The sequence below is a fragment of the Jaculus jaculus genome, chromosome 1, assembly GCF_020740685.1.
Source record: "Jaculus jaculus isolate mJacJac1 chromosome 1, mJacJac1.mat.Y.cur, whole genome shotgun sequence".
Lineage (NCBI taxonomy): Eukaryota > Metazoa > Chordata > Mammalia > Rodentia > Dipodidae > Jaculus > Jaculus jaculus.
This window is the reverse complement of record NC_059102.1, coordinates 296,190,861-296,205,723: the sequence shown is the minus strand read 5'-3', so window position 1 is coordinate 296,205,723 and position 14,863 is coordinate 296,190,861. Positions and strand designations below refer to the sequence as shown.

At 40.0% G+C, this 14,863-nt stretch overlaps 1 protein-coding gene across 7 annotated transcripts in view; it reads left to right on the top strand.

Annotated features, from left to right (window-relative positions):
* Positions 1-14,863, top strand: part of Cacna1e (calcium voltage-gated channel subunit alpha1 E) — a 393,282-nt gene that overhangs the window by 232,521 nt on the left and 145,898 nt on the right. For all 7 annotated transcript variants that reach the window (XM_045145813.1, XM_004658733.2, XM_004658731.2 and 4 more), the window contains exon 8: positions 10,148-10,251. In XM_045145813.1, coding sequence (XP_045001748.1) covers positions 10,148-10,251 — 104 coding nt within the window. The remainder of the gene's footprint in view (positions 1-10,147; positions 10,252-14,863) is intronic.

Genomic DNA, 14,863 nt, shown 5'->3' with positions numbered 1-14,863 from the left:
GACACAGGAGAGGAAGTTTGTTATGAGAACTGATGCATATAATGGGAGGCTGAAACCTTTCATGCAAGGCTTTCTGCAAGTAGGTGAATCAGAGAAGCCAGCAGTGTGGCTTGGTTTCAAGTCAGGAGCCTCAGAACTGTGGGAGATGACAGTCAAGCCCTACACCATAGCCAAATGACCACAAGCCTTTGCCCACTAGTGCAATCCCAGAGTTTAATTTCAATTCGTAGCAGAGTTCTGATGCCTGGGAACAAGAGGAGAAGGATGGGCTTCTCTGAAGAGTGGAGTCAAGAGGAGCCGATAAACATGAACACAGGGGACCCCTAACTCCTACCTTTTCATTATCTGTCTGGACACCCAGAAAATTAGACACACATGCCCACATTGAGGTTATCCTTCCTACTCAGTCCCCTGATCCACAGGCCAATCCTCTCTGGGTGTGACACACACAACAACCATGCTTTCACAGCCATCCAGGCATCTCACCGTCCACAGTTGAGCCTGGCAGCAGGTGTTCCATGAATGGTGTGTGATGAAGAGGCTGATGCTCTCTAGGCAGGCTTCTTTGCAGGGAAGGGAGCTGATTCACACTTAGCTGCTCCACAGTAGAGGTCTGAGTGGTGTAGATTCCCCCTATGAGACTATTCTGGGACCAGAACCCAGCAGCATATATTCTGGAAGCTTCAGTCTCTTCTCCTGTGTCAGGATTTTTTTTATTAGTTTTCTATTGTGCAAGTATAGGCAGTTTGGTACCATTATTAGGCTCATCCATGACCTACCCCCTCCCCACTGGCCCCTCCTTGTTGAGGTATATGGGTTGTGCATTAGGGGTTAGCCCACAGTTATTGGTATGATAAATGTCTCTGTATATCATGACTCAACATGTGGCTCTGACATTCTTTCCGCCCCCTCTTCCGCAAAATTTCCCTGAGCCATGTTGGGTTCATTTTTGGTCTGCTTCAGTGATGAGGTGTTGGGGGCCTCTGGGACTCTATCTGATTTGGTAGGCATTGATTTTTCTCTGTGTTGGTCTCCTTCCCCCTTGTGCTGGTATCTGGTTCATCAGGAAAACAGCACCCTTGCTTGTTTCGCCAATTTTCCTTAGTTTCACTCAGGGCCCTTTTGAGGTATGATGGGGTGGCTCTCTCCTTAGGATCTGCATCTATCTGAAAAAGAGAAGCAGATTCTCCAATGGAGAGTAAGTTAGCACCCAGAAAATTGAGATAACAATTACTTTTTTGATAGGGAGTTTGATAGGTGTAGGCCCTCTTATAGCCCATGATTGATGGTAACTTGATATTGGCTTATGTTTGGATATGGTTCTGACTTGTTTCCCAGTTCCAGCTATGGGTCTTGTACCACTGAGTGGATCAGTTAACCAAATCAAGAGAAGTTAGTTCCCCACCATGGCTGTGTGCCACTATTGCACTTGTGTGGACATCACAACAGGTTATTTGCTGCTACGTAGGTTGGACCATGAGTTGCGTGGACAGATATTGGTCATTTTCCCCAGTCGCCCATGTAGCTCCTTTTGGCACAAGACACACCAACTGTTTGGGGACTGACTCTCTCCTGGCTTCCAGCAATGCCATTCCATTTTACATGTCAGCTGCATATGGTGTCTTCAGCAATAGGGTCTTACCACTAACCTTTGGTGGGTCATCAAGTACTCTGACAGAAATCTGTCATTCTTTTAGAAAACCTTGTAGGTTTCTCTGACCAAAAGCTCATTGTGGGTGATAGCCCTATGCTGGTACTTGGAGTTACAGGTCAGTGCCCCGTAAGAAAATGAGGGTAAAAGGTAACTAATATATAGGAGTTAGAGAGGTAAGAGAGAGGGAGAGGAAGGGATGGAAGATGTAGAGGATTTAGGTTAGACTTGAACCTACCCTCTCCAGTGTCTTGTGGTTCAGGTGTTTCCTATAAGGGCCTGGTGAAGGTTCAGCCATTTGGTCTACCTTTTAGGAAGTAGAATTTTATGGTACCATTGCTGTTTGGGTCTAGATTAGTGTTTCCCACCCCTTCTATGCCCTCCCCTTCCTCCCCATCCCTCCTAGAGTCTAGTCCATGAAATGCTTGCTGGGTATGTAAGTTATCTTGGGTTGATTCAGGTTAGGTGCTATAGATGAGTGAGACTATGTGGCGAGTTTTTTTCTGTGATTGGGTAAGTTCACTGAGAATGATCTGTTCCAGGTTCAACCATTTTTCCTCAAATTTCTTGGTGTCATTTTTTCTTACTGCTGTATAGAATTCCATTGTGTAGATACACCACATCTTAGTTATCCATTCTTCTAGTGATGGACATCTGGGTTGATTCCAGCTCTTAGCTATTACGAATTGAGCTGCTACAAATATGGTTAAGCAAATCTCTCTGGCCTGTGGCTTGAAGGTTTTAGGGTAGATGCCCAGTAAGGGAATAACTGGGTATGTTGGTATCTCTATAGTCAGCTTTTTCAAGACTTTCCATATTGCTTTCCAAAGTGGTTGTACCATCCTACATTCCCACCAAAAGTGGATGAGTGTTCCTGCTTCTCGACATCCTCGCCAGCATTTATTTTTGTTTGATTTTTTGATGTTTGCTATTCTTATTGGGGTAAGGTGGAATCTCACAGTTGTTTTAATTTGCATTTCTCTGATGACTAGGGATGATGAACATTTTCTTAAGTGTGTGTTTGCTATTTGTATTTCTTCCTCTGTGAACTGCCTGTTCGTCTCTTTGCCCCATTTTGTGAGTGGGGTGTTTGACTTCGTACTGTTTAGATTTTTGAGTTCTTTGTAGATTCTAGAGATTAGGCCTCTATCAGTTGGATAACCCGCAAATATTTTCTGCCATTCTGTGGGTAATCTATTAGCTTTGCTTATTGTATGCTTGTCTGTAAAGAAATTCTTCAGTTTCATACAATCCCATTGGTTGAGTGACTGTTTAAGATCGTGAGCTACTGGGCTTTTGTTCAGGAAGTCTTTTTCCATTCCTATATCATGGAAAATACTTCCTAAATTTTCTTCCAGTAGTATTCGAGTTTCTGGTCTTATATTGAGGTCTTTGATCCATTTGGATTTTAGTGTAGTGCATGGTGAAATGTGTGGATCAAGTTTCAGTTTCCTGCATGTGGTTATCCAGATTGTCCAGCAACATTTGTTGAAGATGCTGTCTTTTTTCCAGCTTATATTGTTCGGGCCTTTGTTGAATATCAAGTAGCTATAGTTGCTTGACCCAAACTCTGGGTCCTCAAGTCTATTCCATTGGTCTATACTCCTGTTTTTATGCCAGTACCATGCTGTTTTTATTACTATGGCTTTGTAACATAGCTTTAGATCAGGTATGGGGATGCCACCAGAGGTATTTATTTTGCTGAGGATATGTTTGGATATGTGAGGCCTTCTGTCTTTCTATATGAAATTTGAGATAATTTTTTTCTATGTCTGTGAAGAACACTGTGGGGATTTTAACTGGAATTGCATTAAATCTATATATTGCCTTTGGTAGGATTGTCCTCTTCACAATGTTAATTCTACCTGTCCAGGAGCATGGGAGGTCTTTCCATTTTCTCAAGTCCTCCTCAATTTCTTTGTTGAATGTTTTTATGTTTTCGTTGTATAGATCCTTCACTTCCTTGGTTAACGTTATTCCAAACTATTTTTGTTGTTGTTGTTGCTATTGAAAATGGGACTATGTCCCTTATTTCTTTCTCTGTGTCTTTGTCATTTGCATATAAAAATGCTACTGATTTTTGTGCATTGATTTTGTATCCTGCTACTTTGCTATAGGAGTTAATCAGCTTCAGGAGTTTTAGGATGGAATGTCTCAGGTCTCTTACATATACAATCATGTCATCAGCAAATAGAGCTAACTTAACTTCTTCCTTTCCAAATTGTATCCCTTTTATTTCCTTCTCCTGTCTTATTGCTTGAGCTAGGACTTCCAGTACTATATTGAAAAGCAGAAGTGAGAGAGGACAACCCTGTCTTGTTCCTGATCTTAGTGGGAATTCCTCCAGTCTCTCTCCATTAAGTATTATTTGGGCCTTCAGAGCTTTGTATATTGCCTTTATTAAGATATGTACCAACTATGCCAATTCTCTCCAGTGTTTTGATCATGAAGTGATGTTGTATCTTGTCAAAGGCCTTTTCTGCATCTATTGAAATGATCATGTGGTTTTTATGTTTAACCTTGTCTATGTGGTGTATTACATTGACAGATTTCTGTATGTTGAACCACCCTTGTGTTCCTGGGATGAATCCCACTTGGTCTAGGTGGATGACGCTTTTGATGTGTTGTTGGATTTGGTTTAAACCTAGAGTAGGCACAAAAAACTTCAAAGTCCATGAAAACACCAAAACACATCTACTACCACAATATGGCAGGGATCAAATCAAATCTCACAGTCATTTCCCTAAATATTAATGGCCTTAATTCACCAATCAGGAGACACAAGCTAACAGGATGGATCAAAAAATTAGACCCCTCCATCTATTGCCTTCAAGAAACCCACCTCACCACTAAAGACAGACACCTCCTCAGGTTAAAGGGGTGTAAGACAATATTCCAAGTAAATGGGAATAAGAAACAAGCAGGTGTAACTATATTAATATCAGATAAAATAGACTTCAAACCAAAAATAATCAAAAAAGACAAAGAATACCACTTCCTACTTATTAAGAGAATGATCCATCAAGAGGATATTACAATCATAAATCTGTATGCACCAAACACAGGGACACCACAGTTCATAAAACAAAACCTACTGGACAATAAAACAGAAATAACCACCAACACCATCATAGCTGGGTATTTCAACACACCATTATCAGTAATAGAAAGATCATCCAAACAGAAACTCAACAGGGAAGTAAGAGAACTCAACAAAACCATAGATCACTTAGACCTAATGGACATCTACAGAACTTTCCACCCCAAATCCACAGACTACACATTCTTCTCAGCAGCTCATGGAACATTCTCTAAAATAGACCATATACTGGGTCACAAAGACTGCCTCCACATATTTAGGAAAATTGACATAATTCCCTGCATGATATCAGATCACAATGCTATATTGCTAGAAATCAACAACAAAAGACCCACCAAAAATCCCAACGGCACCCGGAAACTGAACAGCACACTCTTAAACAATAAATGGATAGTGGATGAAATAAAAAAGGAAATTGCAAAATTTCTGGAATTGAATGACAATGAGAACACATCATACCAAAACTTGTGGGACACAATGAAGGCGGTCCTCAGGGGAAAATTCATAGCACTCAGTGCCTTCATAAAAAAGACAGAAAGATCCCAAATCAATAACCTAACCATCCACCTAAAGGCACTGGAAAAACAAGAAAAATCCAACCCAAATAGCTCCAGAAGGAAAGAAATAATTAAAATCAGAGCAGAAATTAATGAATTGGAAAGCAAGGAAACAATTAAGACAATTGACAAAACAAAGAGCTGGTTCTTTGAAAAAATAAACAAGATTGACAAACCCCTGGCCAATTTGATCAAGCAAAAAAAGGAGAGGCTTCAAATTAACAAAATTCAAAACGAAAAAGGAGAGATCACAACAGACATAAGTGAAATTGGGAGAATCATCAGGAATTATTTCAAAAACCTCTACTCCACAAAACTGGATAATGTGGAGGAGGTGGATAAATTCCTGGACGCACACCATCTATCAAAGCTAAACTCAGAGCAGATTAATCACCTCAATGAATCTATCACACTCATGGAGATTGAAAAGTAATAAAAAACCTCCCCAAAAAGAAGAGTCCAGGACCAGATGGCTTCTCAGCTGAATTCTATCAAACCTTCATGGAAGAACTCAAACCAATTTTCCTAAAACTGTGCCATACAATTGAAGAACAGGGAAAGCTACCCAGCATCTTTTATGAAGCTAGCATTACCCTAATTCCAAAACCAGGCAGAGATACCTCAAGAAAAGAAAACTACCAGCCTATTTCCCTAATGAACTTAGATGCAAAGATCCTGTGTCAGGATTTTACTTGGAATCCTCTGCATGGCTGTTCTGTGTTCTTGGAGGAAGGATCACTGGAGAAAATGAGGTTTGAGGGTCATATACAAAAGTGGCTGTGAGTGCTTTTGTCACAGATGCAGTGGAGAGAGAATGAAAGGGAGAGGTTCTCACTCTCCCCAGGTGCCTCCCACCTCCTCCCACTAGAGACAGACACAGGTGGAGCAGAGCACAAGAGAGAGCGTGGTCTCTTGACTCCCACTCTGCATCAGGACAATCGCTGCCTTCAGAGTTGCTGGTTGCTTCTTCTTTTAATCTCAAAAGATCTTTTCGTAGATGTCTTTCTTACAGTGGACAATCTGAAGGTTTTAATGATGATGAATCAGGAGATGGAAGTCCCAGTTAATATCAGAAAGAGCCTTGCCAGTTTGAAGGAGGGAAGCAAGAAGTCCTTTGCTTGCCCATTTCCTGTTGAGGGATGTCTCCTGTTTCCATTGGATATTGTTCATAGACAAACATGTGAAGGGAGGGGAAGCCACCAAGCCAGGAGAGATGGAAGAGATGGAAGAGGAAGGGTAGAGAAAACCTCGGGGAAGGAGGTAGGTGTGGAAATGATACAGTAGTGAGTGATCCAAGGGAGCTATCAGATGCTCTCTCTGGAAGAACCTCTGAAAATGTCAGTCATTTTCATAATCCCCAGGGCATCATGTTGCTGTGGCTAGTGTCTTCCCAGCCATTCCTTTTCTTTCTTTCTCTTTCCCTTCTTCCTTTTTCTTCCTCCAAAAGGCTGTAGTGCTGAGGTAGGTGGCATTTATAACAGCTCGGAGAAAATTCCACAGATTGAGAAAGTTATCAGAATGAATTTGTGTACATCTGTTTTTAGTAAGAAAGTCATCTTATTGAAATAGTGGCCATTTATTAATTACTTGCCTTTGTGTGTGCCAAATTCTTTGTCATGTTCCAGACATAAAAATTACATAGACAGGGCTGGAGAGATGGCTTAGCAGTTAAGGTGCTTGCCTGAATAGCCAAAGGACCCAGGTTCAACCCCCCAGGACCCACATAAGCCAGATGCACAAGGGGGCACACTCATCTGGAGTTCATTGGCAGTGGCTGAAGGCTGTGGCACACCCATTTTCTCTCTCTCTCTCTCTCTCTGTCTCTCTGCCTATTTCTGTATTTCTCTCTCTCAAATAAATAAATGAATAAATAAAAATAAAATATTTTTAAAAATTATGGGGACAGTTAAAAGTTCCTCCCTCAATAGAAGCTAAAATAAGCCCCAAACATTGAATCAACCAACTGTTCATCATGAGCATTTTCTAGATGAATTGGGGGCCACATTTCAGACCCTGGGCAAATAAGGGGAATCCTTTTATTTCTATATCTCACAGGATGTATTCCCTGGTTTGTCAGTGGATTTTTTTTTTTAAAGAAGATTCCATAATCAAGAAAGTAATTGAAATAGCAAAGTAAAGTAGTATTTCTTTTGTTTTTGCAGGTCTTCTCACAGGCTGAAAGTTACATATAATTTACTGTTTTTCGAATTTTCTGTGGTCACCAGTCCATTTTCCACATGACATCTTTATAACTGACAGATCACAGGAATGTGGAGAGCATAAGCTCTATAGATGCTCTTGCCAGTAGCTACCCAAATAAAATTCTCTGAGCTCTCTCAAACCATGGCTCAGTTACTTCTGAGACTAGAGATACCATAAGTGCCAAACTTTTGCCATTGCTGATACTGATTGACATTTTGGGGTAGATAAGCCTGATCTGGGTAGTTAGTGGAAACTCAGTCCTTGCCACCAAAGAACGCTGAGGTGGATGGAGCGGGTGGGGTGAGGCTGGCAAGGGCACAGAGTGCATGGATTATGTTATCTGGGGCCACCTGGTGAATGGGTACAGCAAATCAGAGTTTAAAGAAGACTGAATTTATGACTGTGAAGATAGACAGAGCTAGCTGTGCAAAGGTTACCCATCGTGTCTTCAGCTCACAGGAAGGCCTGTGTTGCAGCTGTCTTGGAGAAACCAACTTCCAATAGCCTTTCATACACCCTGTGATTTTTGCCATCTGGTTCTTCTGCACGTTCCTTTTGCTGTTCAGAGGCCACTTTCTCTGAGATACAGCCCATGTCTTCCCTGTTGGTTTTAACCGACCACAGAGCTAAATCTTAGACACTGAAATTGGCAGGCCTCTGCCTTTGTTCTGTTCAGTTTAGAAAGTGAATTATGGTTTGTTTGTGTTTAATTTTGAGTTGGCTTCAGTTGCAATCACATCTTTGTGGTCAGAGCAGAAGCAATACAAAAGATACAAGTGTACTGAAAGGAGGTTGCTTTAGAGGCTATTTAAAAAATTTTATTTTATTTTTCAAGGTAGGATCTCACTGTGGTCCAGGCTGACTGGGAATTAACTATTAGTCTCAGGGTGGCCTTGAACTCACAGTGATCCTCCTACCTCTGCCTCCCAAGTGCTGGGATAAAAGGCATGTGCCACCATGCCCAGCTAATTTTTTTTGTTTATTTTTATTTATTTATTTGAGTGATGGAGAGAAAGAGGCAGGGAGAGAGAAGGAGATAGATAGAGAGAGAGAGAGAGAATGGTGCACCAGGGCCACTGCAAATGAAATCCAGATGTGGAAGCCCCTTTGTGCATCTGGTTAACATGGGTCCTGGGGAGTTGAGCCTCCAACCAGGTTCCTTAGGCTTCATAGGCAAGCACATAACCGCTAAGCCATCTCTCCTAGAGGCTACTTTAAATGGAAGACTGTACTTTAAGGTGATAGCAGCATGATCAGTAGGCATCCCTATTCTGCTGACTGACATTTGAACAGGAGGCAGGGAGAAGATGAGATAATTTGGGAAGAAAAAAAGGTAGTGTTATAGAAGTCCTTACACATCAAAATATATTTTCAAAGTTTAGTAGTGAGAGGGAGACAGGTAAACTGAAAGGATAGAAATTCTGAGTTGGGGTTTAGATATGTTAGTTTTAGAGATGGCATTTGGCTGTGATAGACTTGATTCCTTAGTGAACTTGGGAGAAAATATCTATTGTGCAAATTTTAAATGTGTATTGAAGTTTGTATATGAGGGTTTAGATATATGTATATGTGAAATACAATCCAGGCAGGCCAGTTTTAAAGACTTGGGGAGCACAAGCCAAGCAAAGCTAGATGAAATTGAGAGACACTGCTGTAATAGAGCATGTCTCAGCATTCCCCCAACTTCTATGTTGAGTAATTTAGGTTTGTTTTTTTTGGTCAGCCATGTGGCAAGTGGTCCTTCCTCAGTTCCCAACAATTCAAGGGCTCTGCTTCTAACTCGTGGCACAAGAATCCATAATATGAACTTCTATGCATTTTTACATTTACATGTTAGCATGTGATGGAGTTATGAATTTAATTTTGAATTTGGTTTGTGGCATGTGTTTGTGTGTGTGTGAGTGTGTGTATGTGTGTGTGTGTGAGAGAGAGAGAGAGAGACAGAGAGACAGAGAAACAGAGAGAGATCACAAAGTGATCTCTCTTTAAATCCGTCTATCTATCTATCTATCTATCTATCTATCTATCTATCTATCTATCTATATTAGCTATATACATATATTTCCGAGGCTAGGAATAGGCCTCTACATTATTTCACCATGATGATAAAAGGAAGCCCAAGCCAAGGGCTGATCAAGATGAGGTTGACCTTAATTCCTTCCAAGTAGCCCTACCAATGGCTTTGCCAACTTCCAGGAAGAGAGTAATGGGGGACATAGTCTATCTTGATATTTTTGAGAATGTGTTCCATTTATGAGTGCAAAGGCTTAGAACCTATGTCACCTAGGCATTATGAAGTCAATTAGTGTTGGTTTGACATTGAAAATAATTTTTCTATATTCAGTTTTCTGATCTCTTAAGTCTATGTCAAACGCTGTAGTTGTTAGTTAAATAAGAGAGGTACTAGAACCTCCACACTCAGAATATTACAGTGATGCTGAAGTGGTGCCTTCCCTAGGTGTGTGGAAGAATATGAGTTGACCTACAATGAAACTGATGGGAAGTGCAGTAAGGCCATGGTGAATTGTTTAACCATATTATCCTGGGTATGAAGCTGCTGGAATATAGGCCTTACCTCTGGAAGATGGCTTTAAACATTAAGCAGCCATGATTTTTCTTCTTCTTTTTTTCTTTCAGACCAATGATGCCTTAGGAGCCACCTGGAACTGGCTGTACTTCATTCCGCTCATCATCATTGGATCCTTCTTTGTTCTCAACCTTGTCCTGGGAGTGCTTTCTGGGTAAGCCAGATGTTTCTCTTGTCTTTGCTAACAGATAGCTGGAAGCTAATGCTCCTGACTCATGACATATTCATTCATTTACCTTCCTTTTAGAAGGCACTTGCTGAGTGGCTTCTTCATGCCAAGGCTGTTCTAGATTCCAAGAGTATAGTAATTAACAGCTATTCTAATGACCTTTATTATTCTTAGATGATAAAAAGGTCTTTATTTCAGATACAGTTATAAAAAATATCTTGTGAAGGTTCATTTATCCATCTATCTTTCCACTTAGTATCTGTATGTCAAACACTGTAGTTGTTAGTTAAATAAGATAAAGACTTTTTTTTAACTTCAAGTGATTCTCTTTTTTTCTTGAGTAAGATAAAGGAGATATACTAAAGAAAAAATGGTAAAAAAGTCCCCAAGCATACTTATTAGAATTTTAGCTCCCATCCAAATGAAAGAAAAAGTTATTTTTGCTGTTTTTTGTTTTTCAAGATAGGGTCTCATTCTATCCCAGGCTGACCTGGAATTCATTCTGTATTCTCAGGGTGGCCTCAATCTCACAGTGATCCTCCTACCTCTGCTCCTGAGTGCTGGGATTAAAGGTGTGCAGAAAAATAATTTTTTAAGTTAGAAAAAAAATGAAAAGAAAGTTAGGTCTTTTGAATTTAAACTCAGGGAAGCAGGTAGGCTCCACAGTGAAGGTCCCTGAGCCACTGCCATGAGGGAGGAGCTTCTGCAGGTTTAAGTGCATTGTCTCCTCAGGGGATAAATAGTCCACCCACTTCCTTACATGTTGTAGATGAGGGGTGATCAACTAAAATAGGATCCGTTGGATTAACTCTTAAAGGTGGAGAGTATAGTCTTGTATTTTGGGTTGTTTAGAGTTATGTCCTCGCTCAGGGCCAAAGGTGAAACTCAAAGTAGCTTTCACTCAACAAAAGCTATGGCATTTAACTTCTCTTTCCTTTCTTATGGTATTTTAAATACTATGTTTGCCTAGATACCTGTCATTCCCAAATTTGAGACCCTAAATTAATTTAGGAGATAGGTGACAACTCAATCTAGCTACTTCAAGCTGAAGAAGAGCATAAAAAGACTTTTAGGATCTATAGCCCTTTTGACTTTTAGGTCTCAGAGGATAATCAGAGGGAACCCAGATAGATGGAGGTAGATTGTTGTAGAGCCATCTGAGAGTGGCTCAACTGCAAGTAAAATTGAACAGTCTAAATCTCAATGGGATTACTATTAAGATTATAATACATATAGCTCATTTTTGCCACAAAGACCTAGGAATCCCCTTTTAAAGTTGTTTATCAAAACATGTCTGTTGTGGTTTGATGATTCTTAACTCGGTAGTGTATTGAACATCAAATCCTGTATTTGTGACTTGTACTCATTTATACCAGTTAGCAAGTACTCAGTGTCTAACACCATGGTTTGTTTCAGGGAGCATACAAGAGCATGCCTGGTTTTTTCCATTAAGAAACATGTTTTAAGCCAGGTGTGGTGGTGTATGCCTTTAATCCCAACACTTGGGAGGCAGAGATAGGAGAATCACCATGAGTTCAAGGCCACCCTGAGACTGCATAATGAATTCCAGGTCAGCCTGGGATAGAGCAAGACTCTACTTTGAAAACCAAAACAAAAAACCAAAAACAAACAAAAAAGGAAGAAGATAGCACAATTATTTGAAATAAGAAGTAGGAGTTATTTTACTGCCTGATATCAGATAAAATAATTTTGTGTGGTGGAAGGGACATATATATACATTCTGAAGTGATCGGGGTGGGTGTCAGGAAAAATTGGGAATTCTTTGGAGTAGAACATAGGTGCTGGATAATATAGGCCATATGGAAGTAAACATAGGAAGTAGGATAGCAAAGATGAAGAAATGGGCCATGTCATGGAATAAGAAGAGGATATGATGTAGCATGGTAAGATGTCTTCAATTTGGGAGAGAGTTTTAGAAGAGCCTACATAAGCAAAACTGAGCTTAATTTTTTTGTCAGAGTAGCATAAGTTCTTCAAAGGATAATTTATAAAGCAATGTTTCTGTTTTCATATGGCAGATTGAAACAAGTTGGTCACTTTTAAAACATATTTTATTTCTATGAAAGAGATAGGGAGAGAGAAAGAGGCAGGCATATGTAGAGAGAATGGGTTGCCAGGGCCTCCAGCTACTGCAAACAAACTCCAATTGCATGCACCACCTTGTGCATCTGGCTTACATGAGTCCAGAGAAATTGAACCTGGGTCGTTTGGCTTTGCAGTCAAGTGCCTTAGTGCTAAGCCATCTTTCCATCCCACCTTTTTAACACTTTTTAACTTTGGAAATAAGTTTTGAGAAGGGCACTAGGGCAAAGAGAACAGGTAGAATGACAACAGATAAGACATGTGAACAAAATTTTTGAAGATTTGATAAATAGTAACTGACATGGTAATTGTAAAAGCTGCCGCTTAATTGTGTACAATGAAAATGCCAATAAAATGCAAACTTATTGCTCTTTTGAGCCCAAGAAAATCTCAGGATTAGAGATGTCAGGTTCATGGTGTTAAAAAAATTAGGATTGGCTCTATCTTAGAACTAAATCTCTAGACAGTACTGACAAGCACCTGTCACCAGCTCAGCCATGCACAGGTTGGGAGGCTTACTGTCTGTTGAGGATTGAATCAGCAAAGCTTAGAAAGGTAACACCTGCTGCATCCTAGGGTGGGCTCAACATGTTGTCATGGAAACAGGAGAGTTAAGTGAATGTCACTTCTTCAGCCCATTTATGCTTTCTCAGAAAAGTAGCAAGCCAGCAAGAGTTTAGAGGATTCTTCTCTGGGGAAACTAACTTAAGGGAAAAGATCTATCCATTGTCATACATGGCAGAGATGAGAGAAACAGGTTCCCACCCTATCACTTTCAGGGAAGCTCACTATGTAAGTTATCCATGGCTGTAATAATAAATGACCATAAACCAGGGAGCATAAAACTGGCAGAAACATTATTCTCTCACATCTTTGGATCTAGAGGCCCCAAAGATGGCAGGACCTTGTTTTGTCCAAGACCGTAAGGGGAGAGCTGTTTCCTTTTTCTTCTAACTTTAGTGGACCCAGACGTTCCTTGGATCATAACCCCACCACTCCAATCTCTGCTTCCATGCACACACTGCCTCTTCCTCTCCTGTGAATGTGTTACCTCCTTATGCCTTGCTCTTATGAGGATGCTTGTCATTTGACTTAAGATCACTGAATAATCTAGCAAGATCTCTTTATCTGAATATACCTAACTTTTATTGCAGTGGCATAGACTCCTTTTCCAAAGAAGGTAACATTCAGGTGTATTGAGAATTAGTCCACAAATACTCCTGTGGGGGTGTTGCCACTCAGCCCACTGCACTCCACATTCCACAAGCCAGAGCCATGTTGATTGAGTTTTCACTGTCTTGCTTTTAAATGTCCACACACAGCTGGGCATGATACGACAGTGAAAAAATATGTGCAACAGTCCAAACCTAAAATAATAAATAGGCAAAAGAAGGGGACCAGCATGAGTAGGAAGTGATAACATGGATGAATATGATCAAAATACATTTTACACATGTATGAAATTGTCAAACCACTAGGCAAAAAGAAATTGAACAAACACGTGCAATGCAGAGAGTAAAAGACAACTTAATATTGTATTTGATATCAGTTGAGGTAGAAAAGAATTAAATTCATCCACCAAATAAAAGGTTACCATAAAAAAATTAGATCAAGAGCTTCTGGAAATTAATGTAAAATATAGTTGATGTACAACTAGTGTAGAAATGGAATTGATGTGAAAATGCAATAAAACCAAATGATAGTAAAGTTGTCATGTAAAGTGGAGGGAAATTTTGTAGAAGGAGGTGGCAGAGAAGAGCTTCAAGAGCCAGGTGTGGTGGCTCATACCTGTCATCCCAGCACTTGAGAGGCTGAAGCAGGAGAATCACAAGTTCAAGGCTAGCCTAGAGTTTATAGAAGACTGTCTTAAAGAAAAGCATAGTTGATCCAACATTTGAATATAATAGGAGTTCTATGTAGAGAAAATTGAAATGGAAAAAAAGAAATAAACATATAAAAAAATCTAAGATTTGTTCCCAGAACTAAAAGACTTACATTGCCAGATTAAAAAGATCTGTTGAGACATGTGCAAAGATGTTCTTTCCAGTATGGTGTCTTGGCAGTTGGGAGTTGGAAGCAACCTGGGTGTCCCAAGCTGGAAGACTCAATAGGTACATTTTGGATGCACACCATGGCATATGATGTAGCAGTTAAGAGCAACAGATACCCTGTACACATGGAACATGTATATCTTCAAAACAAGTTAGTGAAAACAGAAGACAATGTGATATAATATCATTTACATTTGTGTGTGTACAAGACACACAGTTTATAAAAATACATGCAAGTGAAAAGCTATGCATTACATATATTAGGATGACAGTTTTTGTGGTATTGTGAAAAAAGGTGGATGTGTTAGACACTAAAGTATCTAGTGAGCACTTCAAAGAGCTGATAAAAAGAAACTGTACCACAGTGCATCATCATGAAATTCAAACCATTGGAATGAAGAATATTCTGACAACTTCCAGCAAGAGTTAGGAATTGGGATGAC